This window comes from Hypanus sabinus, chromosome 9, assembly GCF_030144855.1.
Source record: "Hypanus sabinus isolate sHypSab1 chromosome 9, sHypSab1.hap1, whole genome shotgun sequence".
Lineage (NCBI taxonomy): Eukaryota > Metazoa > Chordata > Chondrichthyes > Myliobatiformes > Dasyatidae > Hypanus > Hypanus sabinus.
Window position 1 is genome coordinate 103376327 of NC_082714.1, and position 21131 is coordinate 103397457.

Below are 21131 nucleotides of genomic sequence, written 5' to 3' on the forward strand. Positions count from 1 at the left end.
GACTTAGTTTAGAAGTCTGCTGTATTATTAGAGCAGTGAACAGCAAAGAAGTTATAGTCAATCTTAATAAAATATACTTGAAAGTCTCAACTAGGCTATTGTATTTAATTCTAGGCACTACTATACTTCAGAGAAATCCAGACCTTGCACAGCATACAGTGTAACACAAGCTCACTGGAATGGTGCCAGCTTTGGTGGGGACATGAGGAAGACAGCAACATTGTGTGATACAGAGGGAGTAGTAGGTCTCAGCACAATCCAACAGAGAAACAGACCCTTTGGCCCACCACGTCTAAGCCAATCACCACATACCCATCTCCACTAGCCAGCATCTTGGCCCAAAGCCTCACCCAGGCACTCCTTAAAAGTTGTGAGAGTCCTAGCCTCCACCACCCCTTTGTAAATTCCAACCACAACATGGGTGGAAAATATTCTTCTGCAATCCCCTTGAAATCTGTTTCTCCTCTCGCTTGAACAGAGAAGAGTACAGCACAGGAACAGGCCTTTAAGCCCCATATTGTTGTACCAAACTAATTAAACTAGACATTAAAAGCCTAAATAAACTAGTCCCTTCACTAGCCTACATAAGTCTACACCACTCTATTCTCTGCATATTCACATGCCTATCTATGACCCTTTTAAATGCCTCCATTATAACTGACTCCACTATCAACACTGCCACCACTCCTCCCACCCACCACTCTGTGTAAAATACCTGCCCCACACAACTCCTCTGATCTTATCCCCCTCTTACCTTAAATGCATGTCCTCTAGAATTGGACATTTTGACCCTGTGCAGGAAAAAAAAGGGACCAACTGCCTACTCTGTCTATGCCTCTCATAATCTTATAAATTTCTATCATGCCTCCGCCCAGTGTCTGCCACTCCTGAGAGAACAATCCTGGCTTGTCCAGCCCCTCCCTGTAGCACATGCCCTCTAATCCAGGCAGCACCCTAGTAAACATCTCTGAACTCTCTCCAAAGTTTCCACATCCCTTCTATAATGGGGCAAGCAGAACTGAATGCAATTCTCCAGATGTGGCCTAACCAGAATTTTACAAAGCTGTGATATATGTAAGTTCCTGAATTTTGAGTTCAATACTTCTAGTTTTATACACCCCTGCTACCAAAAAAACAAGTTTCTTACTCTCTGCGTTATCGATGCCACTCATGTTGTATATTTGAAATCATACAGTGGCATGCAAAAGTTTGGGCACCCCTGGTCAAAATTTCCGTCACTGTGAATAGTTAAGTGAGTAGAAGGTGAATAGTTACGTGAGTAGAAGATGAACTGATCTCCAAAAGTTATAAAGTTAAAGATGAAACATTATTTTCAACATTTTAAGCAAGATTAGTGTATTATTTTTGTTTTGTACAATGTTAGAGTGAAAAAAGGAAAGGAGCACCATGCAGAAGTTTGGGCACCCCAAGAGATTTGAGCTCTCAGATAACTTTTACCAAGGTCTCAGACCTTAATTAGCTTGTTAGGGCTATGGCTTGTTCACAGACATTATTAGAAAAGGCCAGGTGATGAAAATTTCAAAGCTTTATAAGTACCCTGACTCCTCAAACCTTGTCCCAACAATCAGCAGCCATGGGCTCCTCTAAGCAGCTGCCTAGCACCCTGAAAATTAAAATAAATGATGCCCACAAAGCAGGAGAAGGTTATAAGAAGATAGCAAAACGTTTTCAGGTAGCCGTTTCCTTAGTTCGTAATGTAATTAAGAACTGGCAGTTAACAGGAATGGTGGAGGTCAAGTTGACGTCTGGAAGATCACGAAAACATTCCAAGAGAACTGCTCATAGGATTGCTGGAAAGGCAAATCAAAACCCCCATTTGACTGCAAAAAATCTTCAGGAAGATTTAGCAGACTCTGGAGTGGTGGTGCACTGTTCCACTGTGCAACGACACCTGCACAAATATGACCTTCATAGAACAGTCATCAGAAGAAAACCTTTCCAGTGTCCTCACAACAAAATTCAGCATCAGAAGTTTGCAAAGGAACATTTAAAAAAGCCTGATGCATTCTGGAAACAAGTCCTGTGGACTGTTGAAGTTAAAATAGAACTTTCTGGCCGCAATGAGCAAAGGTATGTTTGGAGAAAAAAGGTTGCAGAATTTCATGAAAAGAACACCTCTCCAACTGTTAAGCACAGTAGTGGATCAATCATGCTTTGGGCTTGTGTTGCAGCCAGTGGCATGAGAAACATTTCACTGGTAGAGGGAAGAATGAATTCAATTAAATACCAGCAAATTCTGGAAGCAAATGTCACACTGTCTGTAAAAAAGCTGAAGATGAAAAGAGGATGGCTTCTACAACAGGATAATGATCCTAAACACATCTCAAAATCCACAATGGACTACCTCAAGAGGTGCAAGCTGAAGGTTTTGCCATGGCCCTCACAGCCCCCTGACCTAAACATCATTGAAAATCTGTGGATAGACCTCAAAAGAGCAGTGCATGCAAGACTGCCAAGAATCTCACAAAACTAGAAGTCTTTTGCAAGGAAGAATGGGCAAAAATCCCCCAAACAAGAATTGAAAGACTCTTAGCTGGCTACAGAAAGCATTTACAAGCTGTGATACTTGCCAAAGGGGGTGTTACTAAGTACTGACCATGCAGGGTGCCCAAACTTCAGCTTGGGCCCTTTTCCTTTTTAGTTATTTTGAAACTGTAAAAGATGGAAATAAAAAATAATCTTGCTTAAAATATTAAAGAAATGTGTCATCTTCAACTTTATGCCTTTTGGAAATCAGGTCATCTTTTACTCGCTTAGCTATTCACAGTAACAGAAATTTTGACCGGGGTGCCCAAACTTCTGCATGCCACTGTATATACTGTTTTGATAAAATAAAGCCCACATCTAGCATCAGCAGACTGGTTGATAACTCAGGAAGAGAAACTTAGCGAAAAGGATGTGGCAAGAAATGACCTTCAGTGCACTGTCTGGTGAAAGCAGGTTCAGTGCTAAACGGCAAGACAGAATGGATAACAGTTAAGGGGAAACAAGCACAGGACTACGCACAAGAAGGGGCATCTCTAACAGAGCCTGCAAAAAGGGCAATAGCTTGAGCAGCTTCTTGCTTTGACATATCATTGCATGATTCAATGAATACTCAGTCATATTGGGTATAAACTACACTACTGTTTTCAGTCTATAGTGAGTGCTCTGAGTCAAAGTTTAAAATCATGTCTTTCCATTATTACTTTGAGATTTATGCTTCAATGGCTAGATGTTTAAAATGATTAGAGAATATGAGCTTGTAGAGTGAGAGCCGGGGCATAAAAGGCTGAAGATGAAATGCCTCATGGTGGTCAGAGATGGTTGTGGGGGGAAAGGTCCGAGAAAGCAAGCTAACCTGTGGGAAAGACCAGAGACAAGTCGCGGGGTCAAGAGTGACTCTATCTCAAAGCGGCAAGGAAGACTGAAACATCGAGGTGAAATGCAGAAGGGGTCAGCAATGGCTCAGCGCAAAAAAGGTCAGCAGCCGGGTTGGCGCCATTCAGACGTGAGTCAGAGGTCACTCTTTACGAAAAGGCTAAGTTCATGCAGCTGCTCTCCACATATGCTGCAAAAAAAAACATTTCCCATATACTGAAATTTATCTGATTATTGGACTGGATATTGGTATCCAGTTTTTCAGTGTTTTCTTGTGGACGATTGGTAGGTGAGTGATCTGTTAATTGTTTTCTGTGTAAGAAGAGGGGTTGGGGGTTTGGTGCTACTATCGCTGTTCTTTCCTGCCAGTGAGGGGTGCGGGGATTGGTATGAGTAGAGAATCGTTGATTGTTATTGTGGCTGTTTTTTGCTGCGGGGATTTTTACATCTGCGAGTTTTGTTTCTGTTCTTTTTCGAGTCGGTTGGGGGGGGGGGGGTAGTTGATGTTTTTTCCTTCATCAATACCCGTGGTCTTTCTCTATTGAATGGCCATCTGGAGCAGGCAAATATCAGAGTTGTAATGTACATACATACTTTTGACAGTAAAATGAACCTTTGAGAAAATGGGATTAGTGTAATGGCCAGCATGGACATAATGGGCTGGAGGACTTTTTTCTGTGCTGACCTGTGGTGGAAAGTACTCAACCAGGTGACAGAGTCACCTCAAATGTCACCTCAGCCATTCAGGAAATGTTGGGAAAGGGCAAGAAGTGAATTCTCCTGGGTAGTGACAATGTGGAATTCACTTCAAAAGGTGGCAGAAACTAGGTTCAATTAAAAGCTTCAAAATGCAAACGTTTCAAGCCAAGTAAGATTATTATGGGATCAATGGAATTGAGATGCAGAAGGACTAGACTCTAAATTGCACAGCAGAATGGTTTTAAGGGCCAAAGGACCTCAATATCAATCATCTGCACCTTGCAACGGCGTCATTAACATGAAAATAATTAATAAACTATTCACACAAGCAAAGTGCTTAGAGGTCCAAAGTAATACATGCTAGAACCATAACGAAATCCATCAGCCTTTGAGGAAAGACAACTTAATTAGATCCTTTATCAAATAAAAAAAGGTGTTATTTTAACAATAAATAAAAAAGTTATGCATTGCAATGCCTGGAAACACAAGCTAAAATGGAGAATGCTAGAGGTACTCAACAGTCAGACATCTGTGAGGAGGGAAACAGAGATAACAGTTCTCTTTCCATACACCCGCCTTCAGGGAGATTATCTGTCATAAACAGGACTTCACTGCCATCTCACAGAACATGCCGTTCAGTCTCTCTTGGACTCCACCCTACTACAGACATAGAGGAGCCAGAAGAGTGAAAATGAAAACAAGAGACTTATCACCCAAGAACAGTGGTAGGGATAAATACTAGACTCTATCATTTACACAGTGGCAATGGAGAACCTGAAAAAAAACAATAACAGGACCGTGTAGAGTCGGCACACATAAATATAAATAAACCCAAGTCCAACTCATTTGTTGGAAATCAGTGATTTAAGATGTCCAGACTTGGGTGGCAGAGTGGGCCGTCAGGATGCAGGATACAGACAGATGGGGAGAGGGTATGACGGATAGAATATGATGCAAGGTAAATTGCATTGGCAGAAAAATTAGGAAAGTGCTGTGTTTTTTTTAAATGATGAAGAATAAAGTCTAACAGGGTTCAAGGGGTTCCGAGTCTCCTTGTACACAAATCACAGTGACAATGATATCCACAGCAAATATTAGCAAAGCAAATGGTACACTAGCTTTTCTTGCTGCAGGATTTCAATTCTCCATTTATACATGGTCCAAGTGAGACCACACCTGGATGTTACGTATGGTCTGGTCTCCCTAGATAGGGAAAGATACACTCTGATACAGGGAGTACAACCATCAACTGATGGGTTCCTGAAGCAGGAGGGATGAGATGAGAGGGGATTAAGCAGATTGGGCATATGTTGCATAGTGTTTAGAAGACAAAGAGGTGATCTCATTGAAGTCACAGAACTCCTGATAGTTTAGAAGCAATGTGGCTTCTGCTGGGATGAATAGAGCCAGTAATCATGATCTCGGAAAAACAAGGGAATAGGCATTCAGATCTGAAATGAGAAGAAATTTAACCCAGGAGTACTGAAACTTCAGAATTCTCTCCCCTGGAGGTTCTGTTGCTGTGTATATTCAAGAGAAAAAAAATCAGTAAATTGTTTTGATATTTAGGGGAGTGAGGTTGATGCAAGTATGTGGTGCTAAGGTCACCCATGAACTTATTGAATGGTGGAGCCACATGAAGGGTCAAATGGCCTCATCCTGTTTCTGCTTCTGATGTGCTTTAAACTCAGTTTGTCATTGTCACTTCCAGTCACATCTGCAGCTTCAACATGTTTAGTTTATAACTCTTCATAGTTCTGGTGAAATGTCAGCAACCTGAAATATTTAACCCTATCGCTCGCTCCACTAGCATTCTGAACAACCCTGAATTTCCTGTTTTTACACAAAGTCACTCTTGTGCCAAATATGAATCTATTTTTCTTTCTACCAGTTCTTAAGTAAATCTTGTTTTTGCTCCTGTTGCTCCTCCCCCTCCAGTCTCACTGTGATTAAGACCCACGGTAGCGGCACTTACCAGGACCACATTTGAAGCAACACCGGTCATCCTTTAGGTACTGGGTCTCACTGTCGCAGTTGATGGAGGGAGCAGAAATGCAAAACTGAAAATAAAACACGGGCACAAAATGATTATACATGCAGTTGGCCTTCATCGTGCTCCTACTTCTTAATGAATGTCTGCGCCTTTGACACAGTGAAAGCCCATCACTGAATAAAATTCAACTTCTGAATGGGCCTTGAAATTAATCACAGGCTCATAGCTGCTCAAGTTATTCCTTTCAAGCATATGAAAGGAAAATCCCTTTTAAAGGTACTTAGACCCCAACCCTGTGTTCTCATAAATGAGTATTACAACCATGGGTTATGATCAATTTAACTGAGAATTTTTATTTGTGAATCACATGCTCTTTATTTTTCTCTCCACAGTTGAGCCTCCCCCTTAAATAAAACAAAACTGTGAAGTATGAGAAACTAGAAATGTCTGCAGTTCAAAACTATTGATCCCCCTTTACTCAGTACTTAGTTGAACCACCTCTCACAGCTATTACAGCCAGCAGTCCTTTTTGACAAGTCTCTGAAAGCTTTGCACAATGTAATGGAGCAAGATTTGCTCATTCCTCCTTGCAAAATTACTAAAGCTGTGCTAGGTGACAGCAATCTTGAGGTCTTGTCACAGATGTCTGATCAGGTTAAGGTCAGGACTCTGATTAGACCACTCAAGGCAATCAGTTTTCTTTATTTGAAATCACTCCATGGTTGCTCTGGCAGTGTGCTTTATGTTGTTGTCCTGCTGAAAGATGAACTTCCTCCCTGCTTTAAGCTTTCTGGTAGAGGCTACCAGGTTTTTGTGCAGGATTCTCTCTGTATTTAGCAGCATTCATCTTCCCATCAACGCTGACCAGGTTTCAATTTTTGCTGCTGAAAACCATCCTTATAGCATGATGCTACCATCCTTTACAGTAGGGATGGTGTTACCTGGCTGATGTGCAGTATTAGATTTACTCCACGTGTACTGCTTAGTGCCGAGACTAAAAAATTCCACTTTAGCTGCATCAGACCACAAGTCCTTCTTCAACATCTTTACAGCATCTTCTAAATGACACTTTGAAAAGATTTTACAGGCAAGGATATACTTTTTTTTAAAGCGCTATGCGTGGCAGTTGTCTGGGTCATGCAGGCACGGCCTGTTGTATTTGCTGAACACTGGCAAATGGATTTAATATTGTGCAGTTAAACAGACTCTATCGGTCACCCCTCAGTCTACTTTCAGAAGAAAAGCCCAAGCTTGTTCAATCTTTCCAGAGGAGTGTATTCTCTTGGCTTTGATGTCCTTACACTAATTATTTTGCACCCGTTTCTAGTTCCCCTATAACGTGGAAAGCAGAACAGAACTTCAGCTCTGGTTTAACCATGGTTCTACACAAGTTTCACATTACTTTGCCACATTTCACCTTTATCCCCCTACGCTTTTGTTACATTTCCATACCTGCAAGTAGAACTTTATTCAAAAGATGACACTGTAGTAAATGGTATTTTTTTGCTTCTCCTTAAACACTCCAAGACCTGAGCCTCAATACCCCCTTGTGCAATTGGATCCTGGATTCCCTCACTTGCAGACCCCAGTCAGTCCAGAATGGCAAAAATATCTCCTCCACAATCTCCAATCTCCATCTGCAGATGCACCATGGGGCCATGTGCTTAGCCCCCTGCTCTACTTGCTTTACACCCATGACTGTGCGGCTGAGTATAGCTCTAATACCATGTGACCCGGTGACCATGTGGCACCGGTGACCCCTGTTTCCATCTAAGGGGTCAGTGTGGATATGCTGGAGGATTACAAATACCTGGGGATACGAATTGACAATAAACTGGACTGGTCAAAGAACACTGAGGCTGTGTACAAGAAGGGTCAGAGCCGTCTCTATTTCCTGAGGAGACTAAGGTCCTTTAACATCTGCCGGACAATTCTGAGGATGTTCTACGAGTCTGTGGTGGCCAGTGCTATCATGTTTGCTGTTGTGTGCTGGGGCAGCAGGCTGAGGGTAGCAGACACCAACAGAATCAACAAACTCATTCGTAAGGCCAGTGATGTTGTGGGGGTGGAACTGGACTCTCTGACGGTGGTGTCTGAAAAGAGGATGCTGCCCAAGTTGCAGGTCATCTTGGACAATGTCTCCCATCCGCTCCATAATGTGCTGGTTGGGCACAGGAGTACGTTCAGCCAGAGACTCATTCCACCGAGATGTAACACTGAGCGTCATAGGAAGTCATTCCTGCCTGTGGCCATCAAACTTTACAACTCCTCCCTCGGAGTGTCAAACACCTTGAGCCAATAGGCTGGTCCTGGACTGGTTTCCACTTGGCATGTTACTTATTATTATTTAATTATTTATGGTTTTATATTGCTGTATTTCTACACTGTTCTTGGTTGGTGCGACTGTAACGAAACCTAACTTCCCTTGGGATCAATAAAGTATGTCTGTTTGTCTGTCACAAGTTTGCTGATTACACCACTGTTGTGGGCCGTATCAAAGTTAGTGACGAATCAGCATACAGGAGGAAGACTGGAAACTTGACTGAGTGGTGTAATGACAACAACCTCTCACTCAATGTCAGCAAGGCCAAGGAACTGATTGCAGACTTCAGGAGAGTGAAACCAGAGGTCCATGAGCCTATAATCATCCGAAGGTCAGAGGTGGAGAGGGTCAGTAACTTTAAATTCCTGAGTGTCACTATCTCAGAGGACCTGTCCTGGACCCATCTTATAAATATAATTGTGAAGAAAGCACGACAGTGCATCTACTTCCTCGGGAGTCTGTGGAGACTCAGAATCAAAAACCTTGGCAAACTTCTATTGATGTGTGGCGGAAAGTGTGCTGACTGGTTGCATTACCACCTGGTATGGGAACACCAATGCCTTTGAGCAGAAAATCTTACAAAAGGTACTGTATTCAGCCCAGTACATCACAGGTGAACTCCCCCCACCAACCATTGTGCACATCTACATGAAACATTGCCGTTGAAAAACAGCATCTGTCATCAATGATCCTCACCAACCAGGCCATGCTCTTTTCTCACTTCTGCCATCAGGTAAAAGGTACAGGTGCCTCAGGAGTCACACCACCAGGTTCAAGAACAGTTACTACCCCTCAAATATCAGGCTCTTGAACAAAATGCAATATCTACACTCATTTAAGGACTTCTTTTATCTTGTTATTTCGTTCTTGTTCTTTATTGTTATTTATTTATATCTGCATTTGCACAGTTTGTTGTCCATTGATCCTGTTTACAGTTACTGTTCTATAGATTTGCTAAGTATGCCTGCAGGAAAAAGAAACTCAGGGTTGTATGTGGTGACATGTATGTGCTCTGATAACAAATTTTACTCTGACTTTGACTTATGTAGTTGGCCCACCAAACGGTCTAAAACAAGGAGGAGATGTTCTTAGTTGAAAGGGCTTGAAACGCAGTATCTACGAAGTTTTATTAGTAATCAAATAAGATATTCCAACAGAGCACACACTAGAAGTTACACCAGAGGGTTTAGTTTATTTCAGCTACGTAATCGAAAATACACTTATTGTGGAAGTGATAATCACCCTGTCTGGGCCACTTGACATTGTTCAGAAATTCATTGCTGCATTTTCCAGTGGGAGTCCCACTTGCACAGTCAGACCAGGAACACAGCAACTGCATCACCCTCACGCACAGCCAGAAAACCGGACCACGTTTTCACAAGAGCGACTTACTAACTTTCAGGACAACTGATCCATCAGGCTGGGATCATCATAAGGGCTCGCTTTATTGCCTCATCATTGAGGCTCTCGCACCATTGTGCGGATCCCTGCCACCCCCATCTCAGGGTCAATGGTAAAGATTTTAGTGTTTCAAGAGCGATATTAATGCACTACAGTAGATCAAGGTTAATTGGACCATCAGTTAATGGGGGCAGCCACTTATTTGGGACAACTTTTAAGGATGAAAAAAACTAATTGAGAAAACAGCTGGGATTCCCTTTGTCTATTTGAGACTCTGCCACTTCATTGGGGCAGGAGAGAGTTGATGGACAATTTCTAATTAGTGTCAGTCGTGTGAACTTGCATGGCAGTTAGACACTACACTAAACATAGAGTGAACAGTTTTTAAATAGCATCAGTTGCTTGTGTTTGTGCTCAAAAAGCAATGGCTTCTGTCACAGATAGTTAGCGAGAAATAGGCACTACGGCAATTCAGAGCCATTTTGCTCACTGCAACTTCAAGCTATGACACTTGGTGATGCCAAAAGTAGCCAGGAGCAAAAACAGAACTATTTCATAACTTCAACAAGTTAGGGTCTACGAAGAATTTGGAGGTATCAACAATCATTTTGAATGTTACAATGAAAATGAAGACATAGAAGATGCAATCTTTGAAAGCATTGTATGAAGTCAATCCATTATCTGCACCAGGTGTCTTTGTTTACAGTCAATCAAAAGAACACAAGAGTGCTCTGGATGAATTCCTCCATCAATAACTATGAGTTTTATAGTACTGCAGCAGTATTGGTAATGTTCTAATTTTTTTTCTGTACTTCATTTAAATACATAATTCGTTACTCAGTTAAATGGTAGCTTGTTTTTTTTAAATATACCTTTTTAACTATTTGCTTAAGACTTCAGCTATTTGGGGCAGCCACTTAATTGGGCTAAAATGTACTGACCCTAATGTATCCCAATTAACTGGAAACCATTATATTCAACAGCGAGCTAGTGCTTCCTCCACTAATCTGGCACTCTCGGGACAGTGGTGTGCCAGACCAGCTGATTTTCCAGACTTCCATTAACTTTTTTTTAAACAGATTTCATATAATAGTACAACATCTTTTCAGCAAACCCAGTGACTTTCAATGAAGCATGGGAAACAAAGTAAACCCCAGTGATTTTAAGTGTTGGAACAGACCTGGATGATGTTTAAAGGGAGAGTGGGAATAGTTGTTGATTAGTTTAAAAGGCTCATGGAAAATGAGACATCAGTGAGTTTAAAAGGGTCATGGAGCTAGTTGTAACACACACAAAATGCTGGAGGAACTCAACTGGAGTTAATGCTGGAGTTAAAAAGTTGACATTTCGGGCTGAGGCCCTTCTTCAGGACTGAGTCAACTATTTACTCTTTTCCACAGATGCTGCCTGACCAGCTGAGTTCCTCCAGCATTTTGTGTTTGTTGCTTTGGATTTCCAGTATCAGCAGATTTTCTCAATTATGGGAAATAGTTTCCTAGTGATGTGTTTCAAAGGAGCATGGGAAATGAGGCCTTGTTCAGTTATTTTTTAAGCTTGGGACCAGTGCCCTCAAAATAGCTCAGAAAGTAAAAATGAGTATCTTGAAAGAAACTGCAGATGCTAGAAATCTGAAGCAGATAAGGCCTGAGATTCTCATCAGGTCAGACAGCATCTGTTGAAAGAGAAAGAATAACATTTCAGGCCCAAGACAGTTCAGCCATTGTGTGGAGTTACAACTTTGCACTCAACTTCCACAAGACCAAGGAATTGCTTGACTTCAGGAAGATGAAACCAGGAGAAGACAGATCACTGCTCCTTGAGGAGTTAGCTGTGGAAAGGGTAAGCATATGCATGTTTCTGGGCATCATCATCCGAGAGAATCTGTCCTGGGCCTGACATATTGATGCAACCATGAAGAAGGCACACCACTGGCTATACCTTATTATGAGTTGGACAAGATTTGATATATCACCAAAGACTAACAATGATGTATTGTGGAGATCATTCCGACAAGTTGAATCATCTCCTGGTATGGAGCCTCCAATGCATTATCAGACGTTTTACAACAATGACATGAGAAACCTGCAGAGCAGTTCTTGGAGTCTAATCTCTTTACCTCTCGGGACTATTCAGTTTTGGATGAACTCAAGTCCAAGTTCAGTTTCTTTTTCCCCCTCAGACTTTCTTTGGGACCTATTCCCCAATGTTAGTACTGGGTCCAACTCAGACATAAGATTAATCTCCAACAGTTTTCAAAGCTCAAATTAAGTTTATTATCGAAGTACATATACATCACTATATACAACCCAGAGATTCATTTTCTTGCAGGCATTCACAGTAAATACAAGAAACACGTTAGAATCAATGAAAGACACTCACCAGGATGGATAAACAAGCAATGTGCAAAAGACAAAAAATTGCAAATACAAAACAAAATAATAAAAAGTAAATAAGCAATAGATATCAAGAACAGGAGATGAAGATGAAGAATCCTTGAAAGTGAGTCCATCGGTTGTGGGAACAGTTCAGTGATGGGCGAGTGATGTTGAGTGAAGTTATCCCTTCTGGTTCAACAGCCTGATGGCTGATGGTTCCTGAACCTGACGGTGTGGGTCCTGAGGCTCCTGTACATCTTCCTAATGGCAGCAGTGAGAAAAGAGCATCACCCAGATGGTAGGGGGTCCTTGATGATGGATGCTGCTTTCCAGCGACAGTGCTCCGTGTACTCAGTGATGGGGAGGGCTTTACCCATGATGGTCTGGAAAGTATCCACTCCTTCTTGCAGGCTTTTACATTCAAGGGTGTTGGTGTTTCCATACCAGGGCATGATGCAACCAATCAAAATACTCTCCACTACACATATATAGAAGCTTGTCAGAAGTTTTAGATTACATGCTGAATCATCGCGAACATATAAGAGAGCAGAGGTACTGCCTTTCTTTCTTCATAATAGCACTTATGGTATATGCTGGAGCCAGGACAGATCCTCCAAAATGATAACATTAAAGAATTTAAAGTTGCTAACCTCTCCACCTTTGCTCCCCTAATGAGCACGGGCTCCTGGACCTCTAGCTTCCTCCTCTTGGAAGTCAAATATCAGTTCCTTGGTCATGCTGACATTGAGTGAGAAGCTGTTGTATGGCACCACACAGCCAGATTTTCACCAGTTTTGTCACTAACGTTAACCAAATTTCCCCAACTAAGCCAAGATTTAGTGAAAAAATGGCTGAGTATTTCTAATCTTGATTTCAATGAAGCTTCATGGCCTGTGGCAAAGTTCCATACTTCAGTAACAAATCAGCCAAGCAATCTTTCGTGCAGAGGTCTGAAAATCACTTGAACATTCAATTCTTCAGAACTTCCTTTACTATTTGGCTGACCTCACCACTCTGCAGCTGAAACCCATCAACATAAGGGAACAAGAGCTCCAACAGACACAAAATACTGGAGGAACTCAGCAGGCCAAGCAGCACCTATGTGAAAAAAGTACAGTCGACTTTTCAGGCTGAAGCCCTTCAGCAAGACTGGGTTCTGAAACATCGACTGTGCTTTTATCCCCCAAAGACGCTGCTTGGCCTGCTGAGTACCTCCAGAATTTTGTGTGTGTTGCTCTGATTTCTAGCATCTGCAGATTTTCTCTTGTTTATGAAGAGCTCCAACAGAGCCAGTAAACAAAGCTTCTTATAATTGCTGTTACAAATTGACTATGCCATGTGTTCAGTTTGAGGTCTAACCAAAATCCTTTCTCTCAAGATTGTCACCATTACTGCTCGAAGATCCAATGATTCACCCTGCTCACACTATCGCCTCAGTGCAGTTTGCTCAAACTCCTTTCGGCAAACTGGAACCTTCAGAATGTGAGACAAGGCCATCCCTGCAGCAGCCATTTCTGGGGTGGACTTCAAGCCGGATTAAAGCATTGGGGCCCAAGAGCAAAAGACAAGCCAAATTAAGTGCCAAACCAGATTAAACAGATCAGCTCACTTCTCTGCGTCAGCCAAGAGCCCACACTTTAGTTTGTCCCATCTGCCTGGGTTTCACTTGTCTCCCTCTCTTTTCACTAATACCACTGGGTGGGTGGTACAGCGGTTCTGGGTCAACACCGCCAGGTTTGGGGGTGGTTGTTGCCCCCCCCCCCCCCAGCCACTGGGCTCCTGCGCCAGCTACACTAGACTCAGCACTGAATGAACACTGCAGCCATCAGTCTCCAGGACCGGCCGTACTCACCTCAGTCCTGAACTGGCTCCTTCCAGGGACTCCGCAGTTCATGTTCTTTGTGTTGTTTGTTTACCCTTCTCTTTTTTCTGCACTATTTGTTCTACATTCACACACTGGATGCCTGTCAGTCTTTGCTGTGTGGGGATTTTCGTGGATTCTATTGTGTTTCTTTGTGTTGCGGCTGCCAGCAAGAAGATGAATCTCAAGGTTGTATATGGTACACTGTACATACTAAATAATAAATTTACTTTGAACTTCAATCTACAAATTCACAGATGACACCACTACAGTGGGCCAGATCTCAAACAATGATTGATGGAATACAGGAAGGAGGTAAAGAGCCCAAAGACATGCCGTCAAAACAACCTTTTCCTCAATGCCAGCAAAACAAAACAGCTGGTCATTCACTTCAGAAACCAGGGTGGAGTACACAACCCTGTATGTATTAATGGTGCTGAGGTGGATATGATTCAGAGCTTCAAATTCCTAAGTGTAATTTTTCCTGGTTCAACTACATAGACACCAAAACCAAAAAAGCACATGCCATTGCCTCTACGTCTTCAGGAAATTTGACACGTCAGCAAGGACTTTCACCAAACTTTACAGATGCGTCATACTAAGCCACTGGCAGTATCACAGCTTGGCATGGCGCTGCTTTGTCCCAGAGTGGGACGAGTTTCAGAAAGCTGTAAACACAGTAAGTTTATCACAAAAACCATCTCCCTTCAACTAACACTTCCTCATGCCTTGGAAATGCAGCCAACATAATGAAAGTCTCCTCACATTAATTAATTAATTAGTACACACATCAGAAAACATCGGACTTTTTTTCCCTAAATCTGGAGTAGAGTTTACATTTTTCATCTTACTGAAGTAAGGATATACTTACTGGACTGTTTCCTGCAATAAGAAGGCTGCTCTCTGGGCAGAGTTTTCATGCAATCTGCCTTTATTCTAAAGAATTTAACCAAGTCTATCAGTGAAGTATATGAATATATTGGCCTGTTTTATTCCCACCCTGACTTGCTAGAAGCATTGCACATCCTTGTCACTATCTAACTGTCCCAATTCTGATCTACCCCTAATAAAGTTATCTTCTTTATCTTCTCTTGATCTTAAAACAAGATTTTCTTTCTTTCCCATTTCTGACAATCTGAAGCATTAACTCTGCTTCTTGCTGATAAATTATTCTTGGGCTTCCAGCCACATACAGATATCAACTATAAACAACATTTCAATGACAGACTCTGTCATCTTCATCAGGGATGATGCCTGGGTGTGTCTAGTCCAGTGATATTTACACCAACCTCTGTCCTTCCTGATTGGTTAGACCTCATCCAATCAGGTTTCAGCTGTCCCATCTTGCTTACAATCTAACTCCAGTTCTTACTTACAGCGATACCTTCCTCCTTATTAAAATTATTTTCCTCTAGTTTTATTTCAGGTGGTCCCAAAAGCCATTGGCACAGCACAGCAATTTTTTGTGCTGACGTCATCCGACGGCCATTACAAATGCAATGTTCTGCTACTGCCGATTTCTCCGGGTAACCCAAACAGATACATCTTCTGTGCTCTTTGATGCAGGTTTCCACCATGTGTCCTGTCTGGCCAATATGCACTGCCCTGCATTTACAGGGAATCCTGTAAACTCCAGCTGTCCTGAGTCTTTAACCCACATAAGCTGTGATTTGAGCTTCCTTACAGATTGTGGATGGTATTACAGGTGTTTCCCTCCCCTTTACAAAGGTAGAGCGTTCCTATGAAACCTTTCTTAAGCCGAAATGGCATAAAGTGAAGAACCACTAATTTATATGGGAAAAATCTTTGTAAAAGTGAAAATCCTCTTTGTAATGCAAAAACAAGTTACTAATGTAGGTCTTTTGTAAAACGAAGTGGCATAAAGCGAACATTCGTAAAGCGGGGAACGTCTGTAATCTGGTATTTCTTCAGGATCCTGTTTTATGCGAGTAATCTGTTATGTGCACACGAAGGAACTTAGTGCTCAGCACTCTTCCATGGCAGAGCTACTGACTTGCAATGGAGGCTGACTGATCTGTGCCTTCCCGAAGTCCACAATCACCTCTTTTGCCTTATCCACATTGAGACTAAGGTTATTGTTCTCACACCATTTTAGAAGACTCTCTACCTCCTCTCTGTATGCCATCTCACTGTTGTTGCTGATGAGGGCCGACTTGATGATACAATTTGAGCTGAATCAGGCAGTGCAGCATTGGGCTGAACACTCAACCCTGGGGGGCACTAGTGCTCAGCATGATGGAGCTTGAGACATTGCTGCCAACTCAGACTGACTAGGGTTTTTCCATCAAGAAGTCCAGGATCCAGTTACAGAGAGGGGTGTTAAGTCCCCAACGAGGACAGTTTACTGACCTCCCTCTGACGGATGATCATGTTAAATGCCAAGCTGAAGTCAATGAACAACATTCTGGCGTATGAAGCATCGTCTTTTAGGTGGGGCAGGCCAGAGTGGAGGGCCAAGGCTATGACGTCATCTGTGGACCCATTTGAGCAATGGGCAAACTAGAAAGAGTCTAACGTAGCTGGAAGATGGGATTTTATACAATTTATTACCAGCCACTCAAAGCACTTCATGATTGTTGAAGCCAGTGCCACTGGGCGGTAATCGTTTAGGCTAGTTACCAATGCTCTCTTGGGAATAAGAAGTTCTCAGGTCAGCCAGCGCTGCGCTTTCCTGCACAAGCAATAAGGCAAAACGGGATTATTCAAGGAAAATATACAGCCATCCTTGTGACACCAGAGATGTCAGGTGCACCTGGCAGGGCACTGAGACCATAATGCACTACAAGACCATCCTGTGCGTCAATGACAGCAACGCTTCTCTTCCTAATAGGCTTAATGTCTTTTATGCTTGGTTTGATGCACAGAACGATGTGCCAGCAAGGAAGGTCCCTCTTATCCCTGATGAGCAGGCACCCTGCCTGGCTACAGCTGAATTGAGGAAGACTCCAGCTAGGGTTAACACAGGTAAGGCTACAGGGCCTGATAACATACCTGGTTCGGTACTGAGGGACTGTGCAGTCCAGTTGACAAACATCTTCAACATCTTGCTGGAATAGTCCACTGTCTCCTCAGACTTCAAGGTGGCCACCACCACTCTGGTGCCCAAGAGGGTGACAGTAACCTGCCTCAATGACTGCTGTCCGATGGCACTGACCTCAACAATACTGAAGTGCTTTGAGCAGCTGGCTATGGATCCCATTAAATCCCGTCTTCCTGCTACATTGGACCCTTTCCAGGTCACTTATCACTCGAATGGGTCCACCAATGATCCCATAGCCTCTGCAATCCACTCGGTCCCGTCCTATTTGGAAAATGGAACCTCATATGCCAGGATGCTGATTTTTGACTTCAACTTGGCATTTAATACACTCATCCCTCAGAAGCTGGTGGGTAAACTGTCCTTGTCTCAATTGGAGCGACTGGGCTTGTATACACTGGAACTTAGAAGGATGAGAGGGGACCTGATTGAAACATGTAAGATTATTAAGGGATTGGACACGCTATACACTCAGTGGCTTGTGGAAGGAAGTAACACTTGGAGAATTGCGAGCAGTTCTGGCTGTCCCAAAAGGATGTGCAGGCTGTGGAAAGGGTGCGGAGGAGGTTCACGAGAATGCTGCCTGGATTTGAGGCTTTGAGCTACAAGAAGAGATTGGACAAGCAACACACACAAAATGCTGGAGGAATTCAGCAGGCCAGGCAGCAAAAGAATAAACAGTCGACATTTCGGGCCAAGGCCCTGCATCAGGACAAAATCGGGTTGCTTTCCCTGATGAGTTGAAGCCTGATGGGAGATGTGATCGTAGTCTATAAAATTCTGGGAGATGCAGATAGTGTAGATAGTCAGAGTCTTGTACCAAGGGTGGAAACGTCAAATGCTAGCAAACCGAGCTTTAACGCAAAACGACAAATGTTTAAAGAAGGTGTGCAGGACCTGTCGTTGGCGCCTGGAATGCAATTCCTGGGGTGGTGGGGGAAGCAGATCCTACAGATGTATTTTAAGAGCTTTGTAAAGAGGTACGTGTACTTGCACGGAAGGGAGGGATAGAGAACATATACAAGCCGTTTGTTTAATTTGACATCATGTTCAGCACAGACTGTTTTATGTACTAAACTCAATACCCCCACAGACTCTTGAAAATGCCTGGCCAATGACCACTCTATGTGAAGCTTTTCGCATATTGAGAACCTCGAGCAGACAGAAACCTTGCATAAGCAGCAGAGCGAGTGCACACAGCTACCCTCCCAATCTGGCACCACCCACCCCACCTCTGGAATTGCCTGCAGTTACTACACTGCCCTCAGCATTCACCACTGAATCAGAGTGGAAGCAAGTCATTCTTGATCCCAAAAGCCTAACAAAGAAGAAGAAGTAGGAGAATATTTGCCTTGGCTAAAGAGACAAGAACTACAAACTAAAGAGTTAGAGACAGCTCTCAGAGGGTGTAAATTTTGTACAACAGAGGACAACGCATGTTCCAAATCATTGACTGCATTCAAAACCAAGATTAGTAGATTTGGGAGCATGAGAGGACTTGATCAAGATTTGGATTTCTGACCATTCTCAAGAGCCATGCAGCCTTCTCCTGTACCTATGTTTTTATTCTGTCATGTTATGATGACTTACTATCTGTCTCCGCTCAGTTAGCCATTTTAGACACTTTCCCCAAGATACACGTGGTTCCACTCTTCGTTCCAAACTGGACACTGTACAGTTATAGAGTCATTGACTGGTTACCACCGGTTCTTGAACCGACCTGCAGAACCCAGATCAACCCAGCAATGGAACATACTGCTCACCTTTAGGAGGGTTAATGGTGCCTAACTGCAACTCCTTTGCTTGTATCTTCAGAAGCAGCTCTATTTCCATCTTTACTATCTCAATTTTTCCCTTTCAGGGTTCTTTTGAAGACCCTGACCTGGAGTTACACGCTGACTAAGGTTCTTTGAGGAAATGGGACCTGCTCTCGGGGTTTCACGACTAGCCGTTATTTGGCTCGCCAAGGGCTCAGTCTAAGAACTCAGCTTGCTTTCGGAGGGCCAAGATCTCATGGCTCTGGAGGTGGACAGATCAAAGATCGGTGTCCAGGCAGGAGATCAGTACGTCATGGGAGATGGAAAATCTAAGGCCATGTGCCCCGAGATCTTTGGGCACAGAGCTCAGGAAAAGCGACACAATGGACTTTTAACATCATAAATCAGCGAGTTGTTTGTTATGTCTCCCTTCTCGCTGTGAAACCAGAGACACCTCCCTCTCCCTTAGTAGGGAGAGAGAGCGCCTGTGGTACGTCAAATACTGGGTGGACAAGTAGTCTTTGGAGTACTGAAAGTCTGTGTCTTTGTTGTTGCTTTGCTCACGCTTGAGTGCTCGGTGGCAGGTCCTCCTCCCCAGTGGGGGGGGGGGGTGAATCGTTGTTTGCTGCCGCTTATGCGCGGTAAGGAGGGGAGCTGGGAGGAAATTTGAGGGTCTAACATTTACCTGCCATGTTTTCATGGATAGATGTGAAGAAAAAGCATTTCAGAAGATATATTTGTATATACATTTCTCTGGCGTTAAATGTACCTTTGAAACCTCCTACAGGTTTAGAAGGGTAAATCGCATCTTAATGCAAGGAGCCTGGATGGTTAGGCAGATGAACTGGGGGCATTGACGAGCATGTGGGAATATCATATTGCTGCAATCATAGAGACATGGTGGAAAGAAGAGCCGGATTGACAAATCAGTATTCCAGAGTGTTGAATCTTCAGGCATGAAAGGGGGGTATTAAAGAGGACCATTGGACACAGGAGAAAAATTGGGGCTTGCAACCCACCATATCTGCCCTGCCATTTAATCACTGTGTTACTGACCTAGCAGAGAATCACTGCAGTAATGAGGCGGGTGACTCAGCAGACTCTTCACAGAACATTTGGATAGAGATTAGAAATAATGGGCATCACTTTCTAAGAAATATTTTGCAAGCCTCAGCAGTCGGTGGGAGATAGAGGACAAGGTATGTATGCAACTCACAGAGAGCTGTTTGAGGATTTAGGGCCACAGTAGTAGAGGATTTCAACTTTCCAATAATTAATCTGGATTGCTTTGTTGTGAAATCCTTTCAGGAGATTTACTCCAAGTTGTGAAAACTCTGGCATTTAAGAGAGAGAAAAAAATATCCTTGCCCTTGTTCTTTGGCTAACTATCCTAGAGGGTGTCCTCTTATTTCAGCCACCAGTAGCTGCAAGCCAATCTCCAAAATTTACCCTGGAAAGGTCATTTTAACCCACTGATTAAATCTTCTTCCAACTTTCTCTGTCCAAAGGAGAAAGTCCTATTTGTTTTCCCAGTTTGTGTAATTGAAGCACCTCGTTCCTGGTCTAAGTGAGCCAAGGATGGATTGAGACTGCAACCATTGGAGTCTGGGCAACAAACACATTGCTGGAGGAACTCAGCAATTAATTGCTCATTTCCTTCCACATTTACTGCCTGACTTGCTGAGTTCCTCTAGTATCTTTCTATTGCCGTATGGACAGACTTTGGAATCCTTCCTAAAGTAGACACAAAACTGTAAAAAGGCTTCCAGGGTGATTTATAAACACTGGATAATCATTACTCCTTTGCTTTTGTACAGGATAACTAGTTTGCTTTGTGCTCTGTTTCTATTCATGAATCTAAAAATCCAAGCTATATTTTATCGGTTTTCTGTTTTGTTCCACCAGTTTCAATTATATTGAACTGTATTTACACACAGTAAATGTCACTATGTCATTACATAACAATGGAATTTCCATGCTTCAATGTCATCCAGTTTCAGGGAACTGAGTACGACTAATGACAGAGAGAATATGGAAGTCATCTATTGAGGTGAAATTGAATCAATCTGAACTAGGGGAAGGAAGAGGTTGGTACATATGTGAGGAAGAAATTTTAAAAATATAGATTGAGACATAGGAAATAAAGTGGAGGCGGTTTATAATTACCAGCAGGTTAGGTCTAAACTTGTGTTCCTGTTTTGTACATTTCTAAGTAATTTGATAGCTAAACTTAGTACGTAATACTGTCTCTTACGCTATAAAAACCAATTTTTGGAGAGCAAT

At 42.7% G+C, this 21131-nt stretch overlaps 1 protein-coding gene across 1 annotated transcript in view; it reads right to left on the minus strand.

The window, feature by feature from the left end:
• Nucleotides 1-21131, minus strand: part of LOC132399674 (tumor necrosis factor receptor superfamily member 5-like) — an 86958-nt gene that overhangs the window by 43579 nt on the left and 22248 nt on the right. Inside the window, exon 2 of the mRNA XM_059980321.1 lies at nt 6056-6140. Within this exon, the coding sequence (XP_059836304.1) occupies nt 6056-6140 (85 nt within the window). The remainder of the gene's footprint in view (nt 1-6055; nt 6141-21131) is intronic.